The sequence below is a fragment of the Varanus komodoensis genome, unplaced genomic scaffold (assembly GCF_004798865.1).
Source record: "Varanus komodoensis strain SLA01 unplaced genomic scaffold, ASM479886v1 scaffold53, whole genome shotgun sequence".
Lineage (NCBI taxonomy): Eukaryota > Metazoa > Chordata > Lepidosauria > Squamata > Varanidae > Varanus > Varanus komodoensis.
Window position 1 is genome coordinate 4186862 of NW_025336126.1, and position 27571 is coordinate 4214432.

The 27571-nt window shown below is 46.3% G+C and overlaps 2 protein-coding genes across 2 annotated transcripts in view; one reads left to right on the forward strand and one right to left on the reverse strand.

Moving 5' to 3' along the window:
• The window catches only part of PLEKHA4 (pleckstrin homology domain containing A4), a 40485-nt gene extending 25513 nt beyond the window's left edge, over positions 1 to 14972 (reverse strand). The window contains exons 1-2 of the mRNA XM_044447719.1: positions 14889 to 14972; positions 13457 to 13671 (exon numbers count right to left, since the gene is read on the reverse strand). Coding sequence (XP_044303654.1) covers positions 13457 to 13671; positions 14889 to 14972 — 299 coding nt within the window. The remainder of the gene's footprint in view (positions 1 to 13456; positions 13672 to 14888) is intronic.
• On the forward strand, positions 13749 to 22522 carry PPP1R15A (protein phosphatase 1 regulatory subunit 15A). Its single transcript, XM_044447775.1, has 3 exons — positions 13749 to 13945; positions 16647 to 18039; positions 21023 to 22522. Exons 2-3 carry the CDS (start codon positions 16654 to 16656, stop codon positions 21290 to 21292), a joined length of 1656 nt encoding a protein of 551 aa, XP_044303710.1. The 5' UTR covers positions 13749 to 13945; positions 16647 to 16653; the 3' UTR covers positions 21293 to 22522.
• Positions 22523 to 27571: the final 5049 nt, after the last annotated feature.

Sequence of the window (27571 nt, forward strand, 5' to 3'; positions counted from 1 at the left end):
AGTTCAAGGATCGTGACGTCACAGCCTTTGCTTACAGCCCTACATTAAGATGGAAAAATCCAACGTGGGGTTGCCAAGACAGTAGAAGGGAGGTGCAGAAGAGAAAAAAGGCCTGCATTCCCCTAAATCGTGGGATAGGACAGGATGGGCAGCTTCTAGCCCTCCAAAGCTGTTGGACAGCAACTCCCATCAGTCCTAGTCAGCCTAGCCAGTAGTGACAGATGATGGGAGCTGTACTCCAACACACCTGATGGTCACAATTTCCACAACTCTGGGAAAGAAGCAGGGACTGCCTCTTCCTAGCAAAACCATCATGTACTGCAGAACTGGGCACATGAATAGGTTATATCGATGTTCAGGGTCTGGGCAATTCCCATATTTAGATTTGGGAAGTTTTTTTCTTTTATCCACATAGAGATGAGCTAGTAATGACTGAAGGTGTTTCTGTTTTTTGCTTAAGCATCAAACCTGCCTTGCCTACACAATTCACTTGGAGTCTCTCCTGTAGCATTTCTGCCTTTTCTTGTGGAAATTTAAAATGATAGCTAGATCCAGAGGCCCAGCATAGCATAGAGCACCAGGAAAAGTTCATACAAAGAGGGTGTCAGCAAAGTTTAGAATGTAGCCAAGTTTATTAAAACTTGGTGAAGTACTTAGGCTGAGATATGGTAGACTGCATCATCCAAACTTCTTGACTGAATGGGATCCATTTATTGAATTTTAGAATCATTGCCTTGGAAGGGATCTTGGAGATCAACTTGGAAAATTTTGGAAAGAACATTATAGCATGGAAATGAAGATTGATTCACATTTGCTCTTTTGTAAATATTCCTGTCATGATGTCAGCTTTTTATTCTCCATTATTCAAATGGATTGCTTAACTGATACTATGTTGTGCTGGAACAGGGTGCTAGAGGAGAGCTTTCAAAATACCCTGGACTGACTGAAAAATGAACAAGTAGATTGATTAAGACAGAACTTGTCCTGGAAGCAAAACAGACAAAACGGAGGCTGTGATACTTCAGGAACATCATGAGAAGGCAGAACTCTCTGGAGAAGACAATCATGCTAGGGTATGTCAAAGACAGAAGAAATAGCAAATTTAAGATGGATGGACTCCATAAGGGAAGCCGCAGCTAAGCATCCCTGCTTATCAGGTCATGGACAGGACATTTAGAGAGCCCTCATTCATAGAATCACTGTAAGTCAGGAATGACTTGATGACATCTAACAAATCTTCATGTTTTTCTCCTCTTCACTAGCTATGTATCATTTTCTATTTCATTTACATACATTGACTATTATTTTTTCAAAGCATCTGTATAATGAATGACAAAATATTAAGATGGCATATAGTGTTGCATTATTATACTTTGCAAAGCATTTAATGGGAGACTCAGAATAACTGTTAGTGGTAAGGCTTGTGAGTGGGGGCCCTGGGGCCTCAGCAGGTACCCAAATAGCAGGCAGGTACCATTCAACACCATACAACTGAGCTTAGCCTCTGAGCTTAGCCTCAACTGCCAAGGGCAAGGCAGAAAATAAGAACACTAGCTTACCTTACCATATAAAAGGAAACCCCAGAGACTCTTAGGCTTGCAAATAAGTTTCACTCCATTAACCAATGCAAAACATTTTGAATCCTCAAAAAGCAGAATATAAACGTTCTTGATTTGGTAAGAAGAGTTCTGAAGGCTAGATGGTTTAGCAATATATTGGTGGGCTGGAGGAATGTGGAGTTGGTTTTTGTTTGTTTGTTTTGCTTTATTGTTACTATTACAGTTTCTTAGACACCTTTCTCAAATCAAAACAAAACCCAAAACTTCAAGGTGACTTACAACAGAATTAAAACATACAAAATTGTAAACATCTACATCGATTAGCCAGGACTAATTTTTAATGCCTGCGGTGACTTTATGCAGCAAACAGCCCATCACATGTCACTCAATTGCCAAGGGACAGAAGAAGGTGTTGATCTGGTGCCAGATCTGGTGCCATCTGGCAGCAGGTGAGCTTTGTGGGGGAGAGTGTACTGCCATTGCCAGGGATACCACCAAAAAGGCCCTCTCCCTTTGGGCAATTCACTGAACCTCCCTCAGAGAGGTGCTTAGAAGAGACTGTTCCGAAGTTTATGCCAGGGAGGTGGGGCAGGGAGGGGGGTCATAGCAGGAAAGAAGCTCTTTCAGGTACTGTGAGCCACATAATGGCTTATAGATCAAAACCAGCACTTTGAGTTAGGCTTGGGAATATACAGGCAACTGGTGCACCATTTTATTTCATCCTGTTGTAGACCATCTTGCAACCAGTTCTTATAAGCCACTCAGAATGGAATGAAAGTAGCAACAGAAACTAGGTGGTCTTCTGGGGGACAAGGCAGAGGGTTTTTGGCATCCGTGACTGAATATATCATCACGCCTCCAGCTCTGGCACCGTGAACTTCCCCACAGCAGTGTCTTCCTTGTTCACATGCAGGAAGGGAGGGGGGCGGGGGAGGGGGCAGCAGCAGAAGTTTCAAATGCCCTCACACCCTGGCTTAGCTTTTTGACCAAAGGTCAGGGTGAAATGAAGCGTTTGCATGGCCAAACTCATTTTTGCAGCTGTCTGGTAGCTTTAACCCTTCCCCATCAACTTCTGAAATTGGGCAAGGGGGTTTCCAGATACAGAGATTCTAGCTTTGCCAATGAAAAGACGTCCTGCAGCTATTTCACCTTTCTTTCTGCAACAGTTTTGTGGAAAGCCGATAGTTTCCCTTGCTCTCGCTCTAACATACAGACACACACACAAACCTGACACACAAAAGCAGATCTTGACCCTTCTTTACACATACCTTGTTTTCTAAGCTCCTGTGCTGTGGATGTCACTCCGTGCCCATCCCTCCTCCATGTCCAACATAGAAGCTGAGCCAGCTGCCTCAGAAGGGCAGCCCCCTACTCATTACCCACCGTAGGAATGCAGTGGGCTGCCGGAGGAGAAAGGAGGCTAACATAAAAACTGCTGTGCTGAGTCGGACCAAAGGTCTACCTAATCCAGCAGTCTGCTCCCACGGAAGCCCAGAAGGTGCCTCAGGGGAGACCGGGAGCAGCACAAGAGGGCAATGCCCCCTTCCTCTCATGGCACCCAAGATATCCAGAAATATATTGCCCTGAAGCCGTTGATAATACACAGCCATGAAATATATAGCCGTGACATAATACACAGCCTGTTTGATCACTGAGGTCATCTGATGAGGTGCTCCTGGTGGTTTCAGCTCATCCCGAGGTCCATGTCAACTCCACTTGGAGAAGAGCCTTCATTGCACTGGCCCCTGTGGAACTCCCTGCCTCTTGACACCAGGCAGGCACCAAAGCAGTTTTGTTTTCAGTGCCTGCTGAAGCATTTTCATTTGAACAATCCTGACCAGTCATGGGTTTAGATAACATGATTTGATTTCCATTTTTGCTGTATCTTTATTCTTTCTTTTTATTGTTCCCTGCTGGGAAGCCTTTTTATGTATAGAGCAGTATATACACCCTGGAAGTAAATCAATGAGTAGTAGCTTTCTTTCTTCCTAATGATTTCCACCCTACTAAGATATAGACCCACTGGAATGAACAGGACTTAAACTAGATTAACACTGGATACCTTGTCCTCTCTTTTGATTCACCCACCAGTGAGGAGGGAGGGAGGAAGAGAGAAAGCAAGATCTCCTAGTTCACTTTCTGCACACCAAACAGAATTTTATGCACCTCTATCACGTCTCCATCCCCACGATGCCTCTTTCCTAATCGGAACATCCTCAAATGTTGTGAACTTTCCTCACCAAGGGGAGTCGTTCCTGCCCCTCAGTCACTTCTATTGCCCCCCACCCCCCGGTGTTCCTTTTCCAGCCCTACAATTCATATTTTTTAATTTTCAGTTTCTTTAACCAGTTTCAGATCACTTTGATGCTACACAGAATTAAAGAGAAGTATCATGGGTTGATCCCAGTTGATCACACTGAAATAGACCCATTTAAGCAGTGGGTTTTGGGTTAGTTATAGGTTCAATTGACTTCAAAGCATCTACTCTGTGACTAAATCTGGATCCAACCCCATGGTTGTATCTTAATCGTTCTGTGAGATTATCCTGCAGCCACACAGAAAAAGTATGACAGTCTCGTTGGACATACAACTGCTTAAGGAGTTACTCAAATCACAGCCTACATGTGAGGATCATGTATTTTCCTACACAGAGATGGTTGAATTTGAAATGTTTTTCTCTTCTAATACACCTGCAAAGATTATCACTTGCATTAAGGGAAAGGACGAAGCTTTCAGCTAATCCTCTGTTTACTTAGATGTAAGTCCCACAATGGTCACTGGGGCTTCTTTCCAGGTAAGTGTGCCCAGGAGGCTGCAGCCTTCTATGTGCACTCATCCTGGTTCTGTTGCTCTCAGTGGGTTCTTTTTGAGCAGCCCCACAAGGGCTGCACAGTGACATAACTTACAGAAGAGGTGAGTTTTGGCAAGAAGCTTTGCCTTGTGTTGGCAGCTCTGCTCTTGCAAAGTTTATCCTGTTTAACTGATACTGTCTGGTATTACTGTCCTAAAACCCACAAAACAACACCACAAACAGCACTAAACTTCTGCTTCACAGTAACATCTTACTCAGTGGGAACCATTCCCATAGAAAATACCTAGAAAATATTATATCAGAATGGCTTGTTCAAATGGATGTTTAAACCAAGCTCTGGTAGATTTCTGTAGCTCCAACTCATTCCTCAAGAATCCAGAAGAATGATCAATTCTGTAATGTTTTCCACATGGCTTTGTTCTCAGAAATCACTCCAAAAACAGATGGGGTCTGCCAACAAATAATTTATTGTTTAAATAAGTCTTTGTTATGCAGTGAATTACAGTCCAATCCTATGCCTAAATAGTCTAAATAGGCATAGGATCACAGCCATAATTAAGCCAATTGACATTATTTATGTATTATTTATTACAGACATTTATATCCCATCCTATCGCCAAGTGCTTGTATATTGCCACAATCTCAGGGAAGGAACAGCTTCTCTTCAATATGGTTATTAATTGCTGCTATAAATATTTACCATTTTCATAGCACTTTCAAGACTGCTAACCATTTTTCATTCCAAAGAATAAGATAAGTCAATATTATTGCCTCATATTTCAGATGGTGGGAAGGAAGACTGAGATTACCTATTCAGTTCATAGCAGAGATGATATTCAAACTGGAGACTTTCTGATTTGTAGTTCTGTCTTTTTGCCACTACATTACATCAGTCCTCATGACTCCTGTTATGTGTAATACCCTGGAGCTATAATTTATTTTTTATTTAATTGTTTAAAATGTTATTACCTGCCCTTCCTCTTGATTAACTGTACAGGGCAACATACAATGATAAAAGTACAATGCAATAAAAGAACACAGCAAATCATGGAGATTCATATAAAATGACAAGGTGTAATAATATCAAAATTACCAAGCAGAACCCAAGCAAGAAAACCAGGATATAATGCTGGGGCCAAAAGACATTTGACCTTCCTTTGGGATGCTGGTCTAAAATTGGGATGCCACTACAGAAAAGCCTTCTTCCTGGACAAACACAGAATTTAACAAGGGTTCCTGCTAGCCCAAAGAGGTTTGCATTTCTGGTAGACATACAACTTCAAACTCTCCACCAATTTGACTACTGTAAACTTCCAAATCCATTTCTGTCAAAACTGACTGCTGTTAACGTCCGCTTGTTTCTTTTTCACCAAACTGGGCACTTTGCAAGTTAGAATTGCTCTCAGGGTGTTTCAGAGGCCTGGACATGGCCCTGAACGTCATTTCAAAAGTCCAGAACTATTTCCTAGAACCCCATTCATTCCTATGGAAGAGGGGTCTTCCTTGGCATAACATCATGCAGAAATTGAATTTCAAAGGGGGGGGGTGAACCTGGGAACTGAAAGGGTTAACCCTCCCCTTCTCATGCACAGCAGCCCCCTCCCCGCAATCCCCATTGCAGTATACTTTAGAAAAGGTGTCTTCACCAATGTTAATGGAAGGATTTCCACCTCCCCACGAGCCTAACTGTCAGCTGGGGGCCACTGAAGAAAGGATTGCTCACCCTTCCCTCCATGCTGTGCCCCCAACTCCCCTTCCCATGTCACTTAAACCGAGCTGGACCGCAATGTCCCTGGTGCTCCCCTTTGTAAAAGTGGCAACCCCGCGTTTGGCACCTGCCTAAGCATAGGGCTGGCCCTAGGGCCGAAAGACCTCCGCAGCGTGTGCAGCACCTGCCCTTTGCGAGAGTTATCACCCCACCGATGCAGCAGGGAGCCGGGAGACCGCGGGGCTTCCTCGGCTCCATCGGCCGCAACTGCTAATTGGCGAGCGCTTGCAGCCCAGTCAGGGCCAAACTCCATTGCGAGCTGGCTAATGGGACCAGCATGATCTCAGCCAGCCAACGGGGGAGTTCCATAGGGCCGCGGACACAGACAAGAAGCCCCCAAGACCAAGGCATTGCCCCATCCCTTCCTCTGCAAAAGCTGGCACCCCCTTACTTCAAGCGTGGTGATCTCTGACGGGGCAGCAGGCAGGGCAACGGATGTGGGTCCCTCACCACCGCTGTGCGCGCGCCTACATTGCCCTAGGACTGGGTGGGTGCATGTGGTGCGCGTGTGGACGTGCGTGCACGCGGGGCGGCGCGGGGAACGGAATAGCTGGCGGTACTTTCTCAGCAAATGGGTTCCCTTTCTTTATTCATCTGCTGGCATTTGAACGCAGCAGCTGAGACAAAAGGAGCCGGGGCAGCTGGTCGCGGGGGCGAGGGAGCATACTTTGCATCCGTCACAGGGGCTTGTGTGTCCGCATAACCCCAGCCCCACCCAGGACTCAGGAACCAGCTCCAGGCACTTGTTAACCCATTCAGGATCGGTGGTAGGAGAAGAGGTTTGCAATCCTGGCTAAGTTGTCCGCTTTCTTTTCTAAGTTTCCTGTTATGGTTGATCGGGCTATTTCCTGCATATGAATTGCTGCCCAACCTGGCAAGAATGACGTTCTTTCCCGGTATCGGGGAGACGGGTAACATCTCCCTGCTTTTTTTTTCTCAGTGCTTAACCAAAATTGCAAGAGCAGGCTCAGCAAAAACTAAAGCAACCCACTGGCCCCAGAGGAGCCTGGGAGGGCAGTATCCTGCCTTGCCAGAGCCAGTTGCAGGGCCTAAAGAACCCAGCAGAGTTCGCAAACTCTGCTACGCCCTATGGCGTCCCCGAGGCCGCTGCTCTGAGCAACATCAGCGCTCCGGAGTCTGCGTTGTTGAGGGTTGTGCCACAGGGAGCTTGAGCGTCTATTCCTAGCATGGCTCGCCGTGGGGGAGGGATCCATAGGATTCTTGCTCCCGGGTCCACCAAAGTAGGAAAGTAGCGGTGGCCTTAACTATCAGCCAAACAGAACCAGGGCGGGGGGGGGGGGGGCTTCCTTGCCAGAAAGAACACCTAAAAGACCGCTGAAACGAAGAACCGGTTTCTCAGTTTGAACTAAAAACTGGATTTGGCTTCCCTGCCCCTCCTCCCTCCTTGTACCCTTTCCCTTCCTGTGGTGTCTTTTCAATTCCGTGCTGTGGTTTGGGTCTGTCTCGCTATTCAGCTCCTGCCCTGAGGGGCTTCTTTGGATGATGAGCAGAATAAAAATGCTGCATATGAAATAAACGAAGTCCTTCCTTTTTCCTTTTCTGGCAAGCTTCTATTGGCTGATAAGGGCCCCCTGGAAGGCTGAAAGGAGATACAACTGGAAGGGCTCAGTGATGGTTGTTGGCCCCAGAATCCTGGCATTCCATCAGCTCATACCTCACCGCGCGTGTGCAAACCCAAAGGTAGACCCCGAAGGCTGGAAGAACATGCATAAGAATAATTTTGGAGTAGGGAATCTTGATACTGCACTGTTGATTTGGACTACAACTCCCATCATCTCCATGGCTCAGGATTATGGGTACTGCAGTCCCCCACTATTTGGAGGTTACAAGATTGCCCTTCCCTGCCGCAGGTCTCCAGAGAGCAGTCTGACAGAAGGAGCAGTATTAAATTGATGGATTTAGTGGTCTTACCTGGTTCCAGGTGGTGTCAGTGGTGCCTAAAGCTATTCTCTTGCGGTATTTAGAAAAGCAAGCAGGAGCATCCCCTTAATGGCTCACTGGCATCAGGAAACTTTCTGTCTGTCCTGGTTCTCTACCAGTAAAGTCTAGAGTCAGACCTCTGACCCGCAGCATAATACAGTTTTGAAGCCCTGCATCGCGCCCCCTGCCCTTGCAGCTCTCTTTATCTAGACACATCCTCCTCTATGTTTCCATCTCTAAATTGCTGCCCATCCCTTCCTGCCCCTGCAGCTCTGGTTGATCCCCCTCCCTTATTTCTCTCTCCACCCACTACATCCCTCTCGCTTTATCTCTGTCCATCTTCTCCATCCATCCCTTCAATTTTGCTGCTCCATCTGTCTCTCTCTTGCTCCTCTGTATACACCCAACATGCCTCCCAGTTTCTCAACTATATAATGCACATTTCTTCTTTCCAATCCCCTCCTATCAATCTTTCTAATCACGACTTTCTCTCCCTCTTCTTCCTTCCTTCCCTTGCAAGAGCTCCAGGAGAAGAGAGAGGAGTAATACAGCGAAGAGATTGAATTTCAGTCCTTGGAAGTACCACTCCACCTTCCTGGGGGCTTGGCTAGGGAGCGGGGGGGGGGGGGAGAGGGAGAGGGAGGGGGGAGAGGGAGAGAGGGTCTAGCGCAGTGTGTTAGTACAGGGGGAGTGGAGAGTCCAAATTCCTCGCCCTCGCTCTGGGAGAGGAGTGGCGGCCAAGCTTTAGAAAAACAGGGATTTAGGAAGTTGGCAAGGCAGAAAGACATACTTTGACTGGTGTGGTGGGTGTCATATCGATGCTCATCTCGTGGAGTAGAAGGTATTACTTCTGGCACCATCTGGTGGTGAAAACTCTTCCCCCAAATTGGGACTTTTTTTTTTTTTTTTTTACTAAAGATAATCTGTTTCCTATCCTACCTATCTATCCATCTATCTATATAAAACTACACTTCGGTCAGGAAACTTTATCATATGAGAATCAAATACAGGTGGTGGCAGGAGAAAACCCATTTGAGGTCCAGTCTAGTCTCAGTCATCACCAATAATTCAGCCTGGCTCCTGGAGTATTTATTGATTGATAACCTATTTATATTTCATGCTTCATTAAGAAATGTACAGGGCCATGCCCAAATTTAGTGCAAGCCTTAGGAAGGCCTGCTCTTCCCAGCAGAGAATGTAGTAGTCCAGCTAAAAGGATTGCAATCTGAAGAGAAAGTAACAGTCGTAGCTGGTTGTTTGTCCAGTGGTGAGAATTGTGTGTGGAAAGGCCGGAAGTCTAAGTTTGTTGCCCGGATTTATTCAAAAGGGCTAAAGGCTGCACCACTGTAGTTTTCACTTAGTGTGCATGCTTGCACTGCACAAACATGCACACTAAAAGCATGTATTCACCTCAGCCACACAAGACATATACAAGGTACGTGTGTGCTCATTACACTTTCAGGCAGAGTGCTTTCTGCCTTTACTACTGAGCTTGAGCAATTTCATGGCTGTTTTGCAGCAGTGGGACTCTGCAATCAGGCTGTTTTTAATGGCTACATTACTTCTTATGACAGAGTTGACAAATGCCTTTCAAATGAAGGGGAACATTCAAGTTTGGACAACCTCTCAGGGGCTACATTTCAGTGGTGAATGGGGCAAAAAGCAAAGGGGTAGGGCAAATGTACCCCCCACCCCCAAGAATGCTCCTACAATCAATAACTAAGCCACGGGAGAGGCATGTCATCCTTTTAGAATATAATACAATAGGATAGAATCTGAGAAACCATCAAATGATGAATGGTTAAGGGGAAGGGGGTGCACCGAGGTGAAGGGGGCAGGGGCAGCTGGGTTTGTCCCCTAGGCTAGGAATGCTTCCAGAAGAGAGAGAGAGATCTAGGTTAGCAATATAATCCTAAACAATTTGAAACAGAAAAAAGTCTACAACCTGTACCATGTTCCAGCAAGTCTAAAGTTAGACACAACTAACTTAGGCCTTCTTGATTTAAATGTCTACTGTAAGTATGTCTTTGTCTGGATCCAACCCAACGTTTTTATTGTGCGATTGCTTTACCTTCCTCACAGAATTTCATGCAGGGGCCAAGAGATTTTTGTGATACCTTTGTGATCAGCTTGCTTTGATTCCGCTGCAAGAACCCTGATAAACTAAATAAAGTATGATTGTTCTACAATCATGTTATCGGCTACTTCGCAATCTACCTTGACCGTCTCAGCACTTGCAGGGGAAGGCCAGGCACTGCCTGATGCATTAAAGTCTTAGGCACATGCCCCACAGATAAGATACATCCAGTCCCCACTGAGAGATTCGGGACATTTTTGTCTCTCAGCATTAGCCATTCACACTAGCAAACTACCCCCGCATCTCAATGGGGCTGATGATCTTAGACCCTAAAATAGCATTCCTCAGGTGGCTAAGGGGGCACCCTATTGTCTCTGGTTTGTCTTTTGGCTTCTTGCACACTAGCAAAGGCAAAGCATCCTCAAAACCAGGGTGATGCTGCTCCAGGTGTTTTTGACTACAACCCCAAAAACCTCCCAGCAGTGTGGCCAATGGTCAGAAATGCTAGAGGCTGAAGTCCAAAACATCTGGAGACTTCTTTCTGCCTTGCAACTTAAAAATAGGACCAGCTCCAGATTTAAGGGCATCTGGTCAGTGTCCTCTGGTGGGACCCCTCCTCCTTTGGTAGGCTGTGGTGGTTACCTGGCATTGGCAGCAGGCAGTGGTGCTCCAAGCAACACTGGGATGGGTGAATCTATCTGCCATGTTCATTTCCCACAATCCCCTTGAACAACCATGTGATGGAGAGAGTGTGGGAAGTATGATGCTGTCAGGCTCAGTTATCTGGTGCTGCCTGGAGCACAGGGCAAGAAAGGTGAAGTTTTTGAATGGGGGACCAATGCAGGTATCAGCAGTGAGCAGTTCCATGATGATGTGCTTGTACAGGTGAATAAGTGGTATGTGGTCTGTTCCAGCAGCTACTCACCTGCTTGGCCACTCCAGCCCAGAGTCCCTGACACTGCAAGGCCATGGAGTCAACTGGGTGACGTTGGGCTGGTCACAGGGTTGTTGTGAGAGCAGGAGAATGATGTAGGCCACTTTGAGTTCGTTTTAAGGTAAATTTATAAAAATCGTAAATCTAACTAATAAATAAATATATGCCTGCTCAGAAGTGTGCATAGGATCACTGCAGCCCAAGTTTGGTCTTGCAGGACTCCAGAAGTTCCCCTTCTGACCTGCTAGCTCAAAGTCAGTGGTGGGCTACTTATGGGCCTCTGAATGTTTTGGCCCACAACTTACTTCGGCTCTTACCACTGAGTATGGCTGATGGGAGATGTAGGGCAAAATGTCTGGAAAGTACAAGTCTCTCCTGCCTGTTCTGAGTCTTCTCCCTTATAGGCCAATCCCATCTCTATATTTTGAGGGTTTCCTCTTCCTCGCCACACTGAGGCCTGTTCATGTTCATCTGGCCACGGTGCAGAAGGAGGTCTTCTCATTGAAATCAGACCAGCCCCTTGTGATGTATTCCCACAATCAACTGAAGTCTGCAGGCAAAAGGTAGATCTTCCAAAGACTTGGACTTCAACTTCCAGAAGACCCTGTTGACATGAACAGTGGTCAGGGGCGCTAAGAGTTGAAATTCAAATATTTGGAGGGATGCCCATCCTGACTGAAACACATTTGTTTGTCCAGCCATTTCCTGACAAAAGCAATTTCAGCAACATCTGGCTTTTTAATGAACTTTCACTTTCTCTTTGTTTTGCTGTTTCATTTTTTGATTTTCAGTTATTTTATCCCATTTCTGGTTTGTGACCTACTTTATTTTGGTTTGTCTAAATGAAAAGCAGTGTAGGGTGTTTTTCCTATAACCCTGTTCATTTTCTGAAATCAGTAAAGGGAAGTTAAATCTCACAGTTGTGTTACTCTATGCAAGCTATCATCTATCTCCTATAAACCTGGAAGTACTTACAATGTCCCCTTTCTTCACACAAGATAAGCTATATACGCTTGTATCCAACCTTAGTCACAGACCCATAAAAATGCATCAGACTTAAAACGGATTAACACTGGATACAACCCTATCCCACCCCAACCTCAAATAAAAGCAGTGAGGGGAAAAAATGAAAAAGAGAAAATGACAGGGAAAGCGAAAATGGGAATCAAAGGTTTATCAAGTACAGTGTTTCTTCCTCAAAAGTTTCTGGCAGTTGGCAATATGCCATGTGAGTAGACCACCTCCTTTTCAACAGGGCTGATTTTATTTATTCATTTTTTTAATATGCTGTCCTATACCAGAGTTCTTGGATGGCTTTGAGACCCTAAAAATAGCATTCTCTATGTAGCTAAAAGGGCACTGTATTGCCTCTGGTTTGTCCTTTTGCTTCTTTTATGTGGCTTGTTGCTACTGCTTCAGCTTAGGAGGCTGTCTATAGGTAAGGACAGAGCTACCACCCACATCTTTTCCAGGCGCTATCTGCAACTGACACTGAGCTGTAGATCACAGATATAGTATATTATTTCATTGACTGTTATGAATTGCAGGAAGGGACTCCTAAGTTTCTTGCTGGGATGGCAGGACAGAACCCACCATCAATAAACAACTATTGCTGCAGCAGCTTTGAACTGGCTGACACTGGTTACTTCTTTTATTGTTCTTGTGTTATAAGGCTGCTTTATCATTTTTAACCTAGCTTTTACTGTCAGCCACCATGAGTGCCCTTTTTGAGCAGGAAGACAAGCTGTTAGTTTACTTACTGTTATGCTATTAGCTTCAATTCTAAACATTTTGGGTAAAATCCATCACAAGTCCCACCTGAAGTGAATGGGGCTTGTTAGTCATGAGTAAGTTCAATTCATATTTGAATGGAAACTATTCCAAGCAGGATTTAAGAACAAGAGACAGCCATGCTGTATCGGATCAGGGTTCCTCCTGCCCAGCAATAAAATTCTGTATTTTAATCTCCGACTCTGTAGACGGCTTGATAGGGATGTCTTTTGCTATAGTAATCAACATGTAAATTTCATAACGGTGTTGTGCAAGTGGTTAAGAGTACTGGCCTGGAACTTGGGAAAGAAGAATTTCGTTCTGGCTTGACCGTGAGACTCACTGGGTGACACTGGGCCAGTCACGCACTCTCAGCCTATCCTACCTCGCAGGGTGTTTGTACAGATGCAAAAGCACGAAGGAAACTTGAATGAGCTCCCTTTGTTTCCATGCAAGAGGAAATTATCAGCATATAAGTGTAATAATGAGATAGATACACAACTAAGCATAGCACTTCACATAGCTGATATGATCAGCTCCGTCAGTAGGCTAATACCACAATAAAGTCTGTTAAAAAACCCCTTTCTATATTTACCCTTGTAAATCCCTATATATATTTGCAGAAGAAAAGCCGACTACGTTTTTGGCGAAGGACTTTCCCCCACCGGAACCACGATTTTCGGTTGCCTTCTCCCGCCTCCTCCACGTTCCAGCCACGCCAATGCCCCGCAACCGCCTCGACTCGCTTCCTCCCCTGCGCTTTTCCCAGCAGCTTCTCGTCTCGTCTCGTCCCGGCCGCGGCCACGCCCCCTCCGCCGTTCCATAACGTCACAAATCGATGACGCACGGGCGAGCCCTATTTATAGAAGCCGCGTTATCACGGCGAGCCATCAAAACATTCCAGGCACAGAAGACAACGAGCAAGAATTGCGGCCGGTTCCTCGCGATAGGGAGACATGGACCTTGCGGAGACCCCCAGCGACTCTTTTGCTAGGCCCGCCGTGCGAGTGCTGACCCGCGCCAACCCCACCGCTACTTGCTGGAGCGAGTTTGTTACTGGCTAGGATTCTCCACCGCCAGTAAGGTAAGAAGCGGGGTCCGTGGAGGAGGTACAGCCTCCCCCAAACGGATGGTCCTGCCGTCCCCGAGAATCCAGGAGTCCGGGCTTCTACGGCCTTTGGGCCGCTAGACATCCCCTTGCCTTGTAGATTTTCCTCTTCCTTCCTTCTTTATTTATTTATTTATTTATTTATTAAAACATTTTTATGCCGCCCCATTCGCCGAAGCCTCGGGGCGGCTTACAACAAAAGGGATCCGGGTTCGTTTCCTTTTAGCGCTCCTCTCCGCCCCGCCCGCCCCCCGGGACCCATGAGTCCTGCTCCCCAAATTCTCTCGCTTAGACCTCCCAAAGCTCCCAGCGGCAGGCTTGTTTGCAGAGAACCCAACCCTGTTTGTTCCGTCAGGCGCTCTGGCTCCGCCTGCTCGGCGCTATGGTTATCCCAGCGTCCCTAAGAGGCCGCCGCCACCCGCGCTCTCTACGGATGCCTCCTCTTCTCCCCTATCACCCCCCCCAACTGCTTCAACTGGAATAAATAGTGTTAGCCCCCACCCCCGATATCTTTTCTTACGGGTACCCACCCTTCTTAATTGCTGCGTAGTAGTTTCCATTCTTGCTCAACGCGGTTCTCGAAATTGTGTACGTCAATATTGCACCAGACTAGGCTAGGACAACTAGAAACTGATGCATACGCACCACCCTATCCTTGGAGAAAGATCATCAAATACCCTTCTCCAGCAAATTCAGCAAATCTTCAAATTCTATTATACTCCCTATTTTTGTCTTAATTTTAACAACAAGAAAAACTTAGAGCAGGCCTATTTAAATCTGTGGGGTAGTCCCATTTATTTAAGTATGACTAGCCTTGGGATGACTAAATTTACACTCAGCTACTTAGTTTGATGTACTCATCCGCTGAATTGTGAGACTCTTTTTCAATAGGAGACAAACTTTCTGTGTGTCTTCTTACCAATGTCGAGCAAAACCCTCTGTCCTCTTCTGCACCATTTGTCATTCCACCCCAGATGAAATAATGCACCCTCAGATCCACCATTCCTCCACGTTCAGAAGTCTATTAGTTCCCTTTTCCTATGTTTGGACATCCTAACAACTCACTATCCTCCTTTGAGTGGTCACTTTTTTCCACTTCTCCCACCATTGACTCCCTAGGAAAGACCGAACATCCAGCCAAGACCAGATCCTTATTCTGCATTTCACCTTCCAAGTATGGAAGTGACATCCTTTCCTCTTTATACAACTTTCTCAAAAGGATCTCATCCTATTTCCCCTGCTGCACAAAACGACTCACAATTGTCACTGCCCCGGTCTCAGCTTCCTGGCACAGATACTTCTGTGTTTCCATAATAATTACTCCACACCCTGTTTGAAAAGTTCTCAGTGTTACCTCTGAAGAGTCAGTGCTATGAAACGTGTTGCATTTGAGAAAATAGAGAGAGAGGGAACTGTGGATCTCTGAGATGCTACAGCTGTCAAAAACAGCGTGTTCTACCACTTGTCCACAGCCCTATATGCTCTTTTCCACCACACATATAGTTTCCCTTGTGGAGTTTCGAGATTCTCCATGTTCCCTTCCCTTGTCCCACCCCCACCCCATCTTCAAGCTCTAACCTGTTGTGGGTCAGCAAGATTGCTTCTCCTCCTCTCTTCCCAACAGCCGCTCACCTAGGATCCAGGTTCTGTGTGTGTGTGTGAGTGAGTGAGTGAGTGAGTGTGTGTGTGTGTATGAGCGAGAGAGCGCGTGAGTGCTGTCCCCCCCTTCTGCTTCCGGACTGGGGTGTTGCCAGCGTTCCAGGGGCACTTGCTGGAGCTTGTTTGGGGCGCGCCCTGGATTAAATCAACCTACACGTCTCAGCCAGCAAAACAATCCGTAGGAAATGAGAGAGATAAACTGAGGCACAGATACAGGGTGGAAGGGATCTTGCTGGAACTAAAGGGATTAAGGGCTTAGAATGGAGTTATGGCTTCAACCTGCTAGTTTTCCTTCCATTCCCAAATTTTCCCCCTCCCCCTGCCACCACCCTCAGTGGCATTTTCTAATCTACTTCACTTTCTTTGCAAAGAAACTACATGTGTTTGATCAGAACTCACCCCACTTTGACCTTCCAAAGGATGTAGGAACCTTCCTGACCCTTTTGAAGAGCATAACGCATTTTCTTTCAGCGCTCAGTTCTGGAGTCTGTTTACTTACCAGGACTCCATCCTGGAATGCAAACTTAGCAGTAATAGCTTTGTTTTCCCCACTGACTATAGACTACTTAGGCAGACACAATTTGTGTTGAGGGACTGAGCTTCCTTGGCTGGCTTGAGCAATAGGATCTTTCTTACAGGTTTTTTAAACATCTTTTTTTTTAAGGTAAAGTCCATGTAGGGGAAATGATGGTTATAGTTCAGTAATTCAGTATCTGCAATTTAAGAATAAAAAGGAGGAAGTAGATGGAGAGAGGGGAGAGCCCTGATGAAACTGGAGAACTCCTCCCAGACAGAATAGACTAGTCTTCCCCCCAAGTGCCCTTCAGGTGGGTGGCCTACAACTCCCATCATCCCCACCCACCATGGGTTATGTAAGGGCAGGTACACAACTACTGTTGCCATCTGTAAAGCTGTTTCCTGTGTTCCAGCAAATAGAAAACTTTGGGATCCAGCCACCTGGATTCTCATCACTGCTTTCCTATTTAAGACTCTTATCCCCACTTCTGCTTCTTTTCAGGTCTAAAATGCCTCCGAGCGTCATGTCAATCCCATGGACCTCACACCCCCAAAACACAAATACATCGTTTGGTTGCTGTTATCCCTTTGGACTCAGGATGGCTAAAATTCTACCTCCAGAACTGAGCCCACCCAGACCACCTGGGAAGTTCAGCATTACAGCCATGCTTCTTAGACGAGCAACCATGCTAGCTATGGACTGGCTGAAGAAATATTTGCATTTCATGCAGAATTTCCCTGCCAGACTGATGGGGGCCATATTGAGGGGCATTGCCAGCAGGGCAATGTCCATCTTGGAGAAGGCTGCAAGACTCTTAAGAGAGAGGGAAGAAATGGGAAGAGCGGGAGGCAAAATGGAGAAACAGAACCTGGAAGGTAGTCATCTTCAGTACCTGGTCCAGGGTCATTTTGAAAGTTTCACACTAGAAAGTTTGGTTCAGGATGGATATTTAGGAAAGGGCCTGAATCAGCTTTCGATTGGTTCCAGCAGTTCCAAAGTGGACATGATGCACTTGGAAAAGGAAGGCATATCTGAGCTGTGTTTGAGGAGTCCTTCCATTGGTTTTGAATTTAGGAATGATTGGGAAGATTTTTCAGAAGATGATGACGAAGATAGCGTGGGACTTGAGGACATGGAAAGTTCTGGGGATTTCTCTCAGGGATGCTGGGAAGATTTTTACCATCCCCAGATATTTCCAAAAGGTGACTCTTTTGGAAATGGCCTGAATGAATACTGCAGCAACATTGAAGAATTAAACACATCTGAGGGGGCTCTGTGGCAGAGTATGGAATGTACCTTTGTTTCCCTGGAATATGAGGGTGGCTTGAAAGCTAGCAGGGATTTGTCAGTGCATGAAGACCAAAGTTTAGAAGATACACTTGATTCTTCAGAGGATGGAGAACAGTTAGAAATGAATAGGAATCATAGAGATAAGGGAGCTGTCAACTCAGGATCCCCCAACAGTTTCAAAAGCCCCCTTATCTTGTCCTTGTTCTACAGTCCATCAGAGGAAGAGGAGAACGAAGAGGACGATTCAGAGGATTGGTGGAGCGAGGATGAAATTGAAGACAGTGATCAGTTTAGAACCGCTTTAGATAGTAGTAATTCAGGAAATGGGGATAAAGATTTGGAAAGGGACAGCAATTCTCTGGAGGACTTCTGTGGGTCTTTCTTCACCAAGGATGATCCTTTCCATCCACTCTGTTTTTCCAAGCCTATTCAGGCCCCCAAGCCAAAATATGATGCACCAAAGCAGTCATGGCCCCTGGAGGACCCAAGAGCTAACCATAGCTGTCCAGCTCACAAATGCAGTCAGCCGAGTTCTGCTGAAAATGGCAAACCTGTTTCTGCAGAAACAGTGGGTTCCCAGGAGGAAAACCCAGTGATTAAGAAGGTGAGTCACTTCAAGTATTTTTTTTGTCAACTAACCAAACTCTTGGGCTCTGAAACTTGAGGGAGGATATTCAAAAACTCACGATTCTTTTTTGGTTAACTCTATAATTAGGCGTAACTAACACCCTTTGTCCTGCCTCATCACTTAATGGCTCATCACTTAATTTATAAATATACAAGAAGTATTTATGTTTTATGTCAGTTTATTCTGTATGACAATGCTGGTTATAGGTAGAAAAGTAGTGCTTAGGGTTATGTAGTGATATTAGTAGTACACCCCCTGTGCCTTTTGAAATTTGGCCTGTGTGGAAGGCAGAAACTCAACAGGTATAGCTGAATGTAATGATTTAAAATTTCTTTTTTTTAAAAAAAGAAAACCTCTAAGGCAGTATACGGCATTTTAAAATAACAGATATACAACTGTATCATCAGCAGAGCAGGACAGCTAGAAATTTTGGTCAGAGTGCTAAATGTGATTAAAAAACTAAACAAATCTATTACTGGCCTGGATACTTTATTTTTAAAAAATGTCTGGTGTGCACCAGTTCACAAGCGTGGAATTGTGCCAACAGACCAGGGCTGGAAGGAAGTTTCAGGATTGAGGCACAGTTTCCAAATTCTTTTCACGACCCATCTGAAACTGGGAGAACGATGAAGCCTATAAAATGATTTCCAGAAGGAAGGAAGGAAATCTTTTGGATATCCTAGCTCTAAACCAGCCTTCCCTAGCCTGGTACTCTCCAAATGCATTGGACTTCAGACCATGCTGGCTGTGAGGACTAGGATGTGTAGCCTGACACATCTGAGGGGTGTTCTGTTTGGGGAAGGCTGCAGATCATGGAGCAGGCTGCTTCCACTGGATTTCTGCCTGCCTGTGGGCACTGAAGTCTGGAGAGGTGGTGGACAGGAAAAGCAAGCTGTGTTTTCTTGCAGGTTGGGGTGAGAACAAACAGCTGACTTCTGGAGGTGGAGAAGTATACCCTCAGCATGCATGCAGTTCCCTTGGGAAGCAGGATGGGGTTGAGGTGGAAATGGGGAAACCTCACGTCATGGGGACATTTAATTTTCAGTCACCTAATCAGTGCAAGTCCTGGGAGAAAAGGTTGATGAAATGGTTCTCCTTCCATGATATGGCACGTTTTAAAGTTTTCATATTGTTTTTCAGACTCTGAAGTTGTTTTGACTGTGAGGCATTCTGGGGGACCATAGAGCACTGCCTGGGGGGTGCTGCGAGTTGTAGGACTATTCCTGTTTAAACATGGAGAGGATTGTGCCCTAACAGGGGCTGGGCCCTGTGTAACTCCACCTCTGTAGCAAATAGAATGACCTTCTATTGCATAGATCTTCTTGACTCTCTGGCAAAAATATATCTTGCCTGGTCCCCATCTTTTACTCTGAAACCCCCAACCTAGGACCTCCCTTGGGCTTAGCTGGCCCCCTTGCTCCTGGCCCCTGTCCAGGGGAGAAGCATGAAATCTTGGGCAGTGTCCATGTAACCCTGGACTTCTGTTGAGGAAGAATGATGTAAGGTTGAGTCATTTCCCCTCCGAGAAAATTCACATGTTTCCTTTTCCTGTCCCCCCTTCTCCTCCTGGTTATGATTCTCACAGTCATGATTTGTTCTTTCAGTCTTGATAGAAATTGTGTGACAAAAGCACTGCTGACTCATCTAACCTGCCCTCCCCCCTCCAAAAAAACCCGCTTTGGGTCTGTGTGTGTGTGCGTGTTTTGGAGTGAGGGATTAGAGAACACCTACATGTTAGAGTAAAGATTTAATTGAATTTGGACTGGGACTTGACTCCCAGAACTTGAGCTCACATTACAAGTGTGCCTCTGCACATGGGCAGAGTGCTTTCCCATTTGTTGAGTAACTATTTCCAGGCCACACACATCTGATGCTGGAGAGGTGGAGGAAGGGAAAAGATGTCTAGATTCCGAGGCATAAATTACAGGCCTATCTGGAACTCTGCTGTTATTTATACTGAAATCAAGTGGTGGGGTTGTGTGAGTGAGTGTGTGTGTGTGTCTGCACACACACACACACAAAAAATCCAAGTAGTTGAGCTAAACTTAGCTGTACAGTGTTTAGCTGATCCTCTTCTTAATTTCAGTTTAAGTATGTGGCATCCTGTCAGGATCAGAACTACCATAAATGGAAGAGGAGAGCTTAAACCTTCCCCCAACCACTTAAACCCCCTAAATTTGCCCCCAGACAGAAAAATACATATACACCTGCAATCAAACATTAAAGAAATAAGGAAAGCCTTCTATTAGCATGGAGGACCAAGGGAAGAAAATTTCCCTCTATCTTGCAGAGGATAAATTTAGGGGAAGAGCAGGGAAAGCGGACTTGAAAGATTTAACCCCCGCAGGTTGCTTGCTGTGACCCCAGCCTGTGTCAGGAGCCCATGCCTATCGTTACAAAGTTGGGATCAGCTGTGGTAGGGCTCACAGCACTGAGGAGGCAGGATTTGTAAAGCAGCCTTGGTGGGTCTCTTGCCCATGAGACTGGAAGCCAGAGAAGGCCTGAAGGCCAGAGGTTTAACTTGGGCTTTTAATCCATGTTGTAGTTCATTCCTTAGAGGGAAATTATCAACGTGCTGAGGTGTCCAGTGATGCTCTGACAGATTTACATCTGGAGACCCAGAACTGCAGAGAGAAGGGTGTAGGCCTCAAACTGGTGCCATTGAAATACCTGCTGCTCTTCTCTTGTCCCTGAAAGTCTTTCACGTCTGGGTTGGCAGGATTACAGCAGGGGTGGGTAGTAGGTGATTCTCAGGATGCTGTTGGATTCGGGCTCCCATCAGCCACTGCTAGCACAGCTGTGGCTAATAGGAGCCATAGTCCAACTACATCAGAAAGGCCAGAGGTTTATCACCTTTTAGTTAATTAATTGACTGCATCAGCATAGATATGTACAGCCACAAAAGCCTTCCTAGGGTATAGCTCTTCCAATCTCCTCATCCTTTCTTCTGCATCCTCAGGTCCGATTCTCTCCTGTAATCACTGTCCACCACTTGCCGGTTTGGGATAACGCCTCCCAGGCCGCTCGGAAAGGCCCCTGGGAGGAAATGGCTCGTGACCGCTGCCGTTTTCGCAGGAGAATTGCTGAAGTGGGAGCCATCCTGGAACCTTGTCTGGACAGGGAACACCAGGCCAGAATGTGGAGGAAGATCCACGGCCTTCCGCTGGCTCCAGAAGAGGAAGATGGGACCATCAACACACCCTTCCTTTCCAGGTCTTCTCACGCATAGTAGCTGGATCTTGAAAGCTGGGAATAAAATGACTGCCCGAGATGATGGAAATAGGTCTCAGAGGACTCTTGAGAATTTGCCACGTGCATGAGAGTTTAAAGCTTTCAAACTTTATGCATGAGAGTTTAAGGTTCCAGAATGTTTTCAGACTGGCACGCTGAGCGTGTCCAAAGAGGGGGTGCAAAATGTTACTTTTGCCCCTCTTCTTTGAATCATGTAGCTGTATGTACAAACACAGATGTGTCTATCCAACACCCTCTAAATGTGTTGGACTACAATTCCCATTGTCCCACTGCCAGCAGGGTGGAATGTGTAGCCCAACATAGCTGCAGGGTGCCCACTCAGGGAAATTCTAGCCCACAGCCTACCCCTAGTAAAACTGCTTCCTTCTAGTACAGTGCAGTGAAATTAAACAGCAAGCTCTGGGGATGGGCTCCCTGATGGAGTGTCCTTCAGTGGGCTAGGACCTGAGGCTGGGCGGATACGGCTAGGAGCAAGCAGTTCTGGCTCCCAGTTTTTGAAATAATAATGATAGTAAAGTAGTTTTTGAAATAAATGCACTGATGCTAAGCCTCTACTACTACACCAGTCGATTCCTTGTTTGGAAAGATTTTACACATAATTATGAATTGTGATGATGTGGAGGAGGGGTTTTATTTGCTGGATTTTTAAATACAATGCTTTCGTTACTGCGAGTGCATTTCATAGGCCTTGCACTTGATTGCAATAGCCCAGAGTAGCAGAACTTTAATATATGAATTGTACAGGCAGGGGAAAAAGGAGGGTGTTCAGACCTGCCAAGAAATTCTGTAGCTGAATGAATCCTTGAGAGCCAGCTCTGAAGCCTCCTGTATGTCAGTGGTGGGCAGAAGGGAGCCTTCCGGATACTTGGACTTGAGCTCCTTGGCTGCAGCTTTGGGGGCTCTACCTTCAGCCCACCCCTGCTGTCTCCAGTGGCCTTCCATGTGCCTGTCTTGATTTCAGTAGGGTGCTGAATGCCCAGAACCCTGCTCAGTTCCCCCATAAATACGGGCGTGCTTTTTGTTTTTACTAGATACTGTGTCTCTTAGACCAGGTCTTTGGTAGCTTATACAATTTTTTCCTGTTTAAAAGCATGTATTAAAGTATTGTTGCGTGCATTCTTGGGCTGGACTTTCCTGTGAACTCATTAATTATTGTGCTGTATTGTAATAGTTGTAATTTGTATTTTTAAAGAAGTATCTTCCCTTACTCTGCTGCATGTGTGATTTATTGAGAATGAGAACACACGAGCCAAATGCCTGCCTCATCCAGCATTCGGGTGGCTTGGGGAAGCCCACAAACAGGCCATGGGTGCAGTCGTTTGTTTTCCCCAGCAGCTAGTACACAGATGTATTGTGCCTTTGATCCTAGAGGCAGCATGCCATCATCAGGAGTAGCAGCCTTTGATATACTTTACTTTGGCTAACCCCCCCTTAAAGCTGCCCAGGTTGGTGGCCCCGACTGCATCTTAATTCCATAGTTTTAAGTACATGCTGTGCAAAGAAGCACCTCCTTACTCTCCCACCAGTCAGCGAGAGGAGATGAGCCTGGGTTCAAGAGTTACGGGAATAAACAAGCTCCCTTATGTGTAGTCTTCCTGTTGCTTCAGGAGCACCGGGGTGGGCAACCTGCAGCCTGATTGCAAAAGCCTTCTGCAGGCAATCAGTTCAGACCTCTGCCAAGAGCAATTTGTCCTTCCCTGCAGTCTGCTAAATGCAAAGGAATATGGGGATTGAGAAAAGGGCCAGGGGGATTGAACACTTATGGGCCATCACAGAAGGAGGCCTTTTGACAGAGAAAGGATGGAGCATCCATCCCTGAGAGAGGGGACAATAATTCCTATGTGGACTAGCAGCAGCAGGGATCGGGCAGGGCTCTTTCCCAGCCCTGCCCAGAGATGGCAGGGATTGAACCCCTGACTTCCCACACAAAGCTGACCCTGAGCTACAGCCATTCCCCTCCTCTGCCACCCACAACAGGCTAGGAGCCCCTGTGAGCATGTGCACTAGGCTATACCAATGTTTTACTGAACTGCAGCTGGCCTGTTCAGGCAGCAAACCCAATGAAAAAGGAAGGGGTGATTACCAGCTGCTCCCCACTCCATCAGATCAGTACAGTTTAACCCTATCCCATTTCCCTAGGGGTGTATTGAGATTAGCCCCCTGAGATGGGGCAGGTGTTGGAGTAGAGGGACTTTTTGAGTGTTTGCACCCAGGGAAATTCCCTTAGTTGGCCTTTCACTATCATATTTGTGCCAGGTAATTTTATTAATTCATTTGGACTTCCAAATGAATTAATTAAACTACTTAAATTATAACTCTTCTTATCCTTTTATTTTACTTCGCTGGTTTTTATTCTCCTTTTATTTCATCTGCCTGTGAGCTGTGTTGAAAACCAGTTGGTTGGAGGATGCTTTTCAACACACTGAGAACTACTTCTGTTGTACTTCCATCTTTTCTCTGTGGAGGCTCACAGAGTTCTCTCCTCCATTTTATCCTCACAACAACCCTGTAGAGTAGATCAGTCTAAAAGTCATTGAGTGGCCCCAAGTCACCAATTGAGCCTCACAGCTGAGTGGGTCTTACAGGCGCCAGCTCCTGCAATCTAGCAGCTGTGCCACACCAGCTCTATTTCCGTCAGGTGAAATGAAAGCTAACCTGAGCAAAGTCTCTCCATTCGAGCTGCTTTTCCCCTCTCCCTCTCTCCCAATATTTCAACTGTCAAATGTGAATCTAACTAAGCCTGGCAAGTTGACACAGTGTCAGGTTTACCCAAAGAAGGACCAGAAATCATCTGCACACTGTAGCTTGAATCATGCAGGCTGTACGTATAAATAACCTCATGATGAGTTGGAAAAGGCAATGTGCTGATTGTATACCTCACGTGTTAGGAATGCAGTCTTGCATACCAGGAGCAACTTAACTCACAAGTCCTTCAGAATAAATGATTGCCAAACCTATGCCGACGCCCCTATAAATGGCCTTGAGCCATTTCTCCTAAAATAGCCAGAACGTGAGTTAAAATTAAAACTTGTTGGGTAAACTGTGAAGTGAGATAGGTGCCATTTGGTACCACACCAGGCCTACTGGACAAAAGACAGTGGAGTACCTGAAGAGGGAAATGGCAGTGAAAAAGACCAGCCTTCAGAATTAGCATCACAGTTCCCAAGGAAGCAAACATTCCTTTTCCACCACCCAGAAGGGGCTTGCTGTGAAGCTTTAATGCCTTGCATGCAAAATTGACTTCCTGCAACTTCTACTACTCAGACCTATTCCAATTCCCAGCTCTGTCTCTCCTTCCACAGGTGAGCTCTCTCACCTGAGCAGGACCTGACTTAATACTAGGTAAGCAGCTGCCCTCAGTCTGGAAGACTGCCTTTCGATATGCTCGTTTGGGATGATGGGATCCAGTCATAGTCCAATATATTCCCAAGGCACCAGGTATGTGAAGGCTGATATAACCAGAGGTGTGGCTATATAGGTTATCACAAAACATTCGATCTCTGCCATGTGACTTGGCTACACCCATATTTATCTCCTCAGATACTTTCTGTAAGTCCGAAGTTTCACCCAGTGAAGCAGGGAGAGGCCGGATAATTAGCACTCTCTTGGCACGGAGGGGCAATGGAGCTTCCCACAGAGCTGCTCTGTATTCACACATGTATCAAAACCAGGTGCCTGGGAAAGAGGATGAGCACCGCCAAGGGCACAAGATGGATGCAGCGAGGACCACATCACGGGCCATGCGGCTCAGGGAAAGGACAGGCTGCTCTGTTCCTCCCGTGAAGTCCTTTTTCACCTCAGGGAGACGCTGCGCAAGGTCTATCTGCATGACAACCTAAGCACTGTCAGCAGAGGTCCCTCACCTGCTGCAGCCCATGGGAAAGCAGCTTGCATGCACAGGAAGGATTTTGCTTTCAGAAACCCACTGCAAACATTGCCTTTTGTCCGCAAGAGCCAATGGGAGGGATGTCGCTGCACAGGGCCAGCTCCGTGCTACTTTTCTGGCTGCTGCAGAGTCTGACGGGTCCTTCCACCTGCAGCTGGAATCAACCCTTTCCCCATCCAGGGGCCTTCCAGATGTGCGGGGCTACAACTTCTATAAATCTCAGCAGGCATAAACAAGCCATCCTTCTGGCTTGGCACACTGGACTGCAACTCATAATCATCTGCAGGGCATCAGGATGGCAAAAGCTGCTTTAGGATGTCACTGCCCCTTTCAGGCCCCCCTGTTTGTGCCGGCATCTATGCCCTCCCACCACATGGTGCTCTCAGAAGGAAGCCACTGCCCCCAGCTGCATGGGAGGGCTGGCCTGGCCGCTGTAAGGTAAACACTCCCCACTGGCCATAAATATGTAGGAGGCCTCTGGAATTCGGCATGGACAAGTCCTGCTGGCTTTGGCAGTAGCAAGACAAGTCAATCCCAGCCAGAACCTCAGTCAAGGGAGCAAGGGAATGTATCTGCTTCCTTGCAAGCAATAACTCTTCACACCAGCACTATATTTGAACTAAGGGGTTACCAACCTTGCACCACAGAAAGCAACTTCTGTATTTCACATGTGACCTCTAGGTCACACTCCTTCCGAGTGATGCCTACCAGGAAGCGAATTTTCACAACAGCGGCACCGCCTCTGAAACACCTCCTGTGCTGGCATATCTGCCCTCCTGCCAAGCCGGTCCTCCTGGATTTCTTCAGAAGGCCATGGTGCCTTTTCCTCAGCCCACCCATTTCTCCCAGCTGCTGACAGCCTGGTAGCATCCTGGCCTCTGTGCAGTTTTTTCCACCCTCTAGCAGGGGAGGTTCTCTCCAAAAGCTTAATGGCTGGCTTTCAGGACTTGAAGGCACAGTATTTTTGCACTAGGCCCCACTCCTTTTTAACCCCCCTCAGCCTAGAAGAGTGATGGCGAACCTTTTAGAGAAAGAGTGACCAAACTGCAACCCAAAACCCACTTATTTATTGCAAAGTGCCAGCACTGCAATGAAACCTGAAAACTGAGGTTTTTGTTTAAGAAAAACAAATCGCAGCCAGTCCAAGCAAATATATATATATATATCCTGGCAGTGCACTGACCAGCCATGTGAAAGCTTGGATGAGTCGTGGCTAATGAGTCGCAGCTCGTGATGCCATCGCCTGGTGCCACTACACTTTCTGAGCATGCGAATGGCCCCTATGTGTGCTGTCCAATGCTGGGCTTTTGGGGCGATGCTTGCGTGCCAACAGAGAGGGATCTGCATACCCGCTGTGGCACGCATACCGTAGCTTCACTACCACTGCCCTAACCCTACCCTGGTGCATGCCCCTAACCCTAATATAGGGCTAAAGATCAATTGAAAATAGGACAATTTTGAAAAAGCCTTCCTTGAGTAGCTTTTTCAGCACAGCTCATAATTTCTGCCCATTCTAAACACAATCCAACCATCAAAATCATGCCAGGACACCTCGTTTTTCTAACCCTAACCCTACCCTGGTGCACACCCCTAACCCTAATATAGGGCTAAAATACAATTGAAAAGAGGGCGATTTTGAAAAAGCCTTCCTTGAGTAGCTTTTTCTGCACAGCTCAACATTTCTGCCCATTCTAAACACATTCCAACCATCAAAATCATACCAGGACACCTTGTTTTTCTAACCCTAACCCAGTGATGGTGAACCTTGTAGAGACTGAGTGCCTAAACTGCAACCCTAAACCCACTTATTTATTGCAAAATGCCAACACTGCAATAAAACCTGAAAACAGGTTTTAGTTTAGAAAAAACAACTCACAGCTAGTCCAAGCAAATATACATACACCCTTGACAGCGAACTGACTGGCCATGCAAAATCTAGGACGAGTTGTGGCTAATGAGCTGTGGTTCAGGACATAATCACCTGGAGCCACTACTCCTTTCCGAGCATCCGCATGGCCCCTGTGTGTGCTGTAACCCAATAATCGACCGCTGTGGCGATGCTGGGGCGACTTGACTCGCGTGCCAACAGAGGGGGCGATTTTGAAAAAGCCTTCCTTGAGTAGTTTCTTCCGCACAGCTCAACATTTCTGCCCATTCTAAACACATTCCAACCATTAAAATCATGCCAAGACACCCTAACCCTAACCCTGGTGCACACCTCTAACCCTAATAAAATACCATTGAAAAGGGGGCAATTTTGAAAAGGCCTTCCTTGAGTAGCTTTTTCTGAACAGCTCATCATTTCTGCCCATTCTAAACACAATAAAACCTGAAAACTGAGGTTTTAGTTTAGAAAAAACAACTCACAGC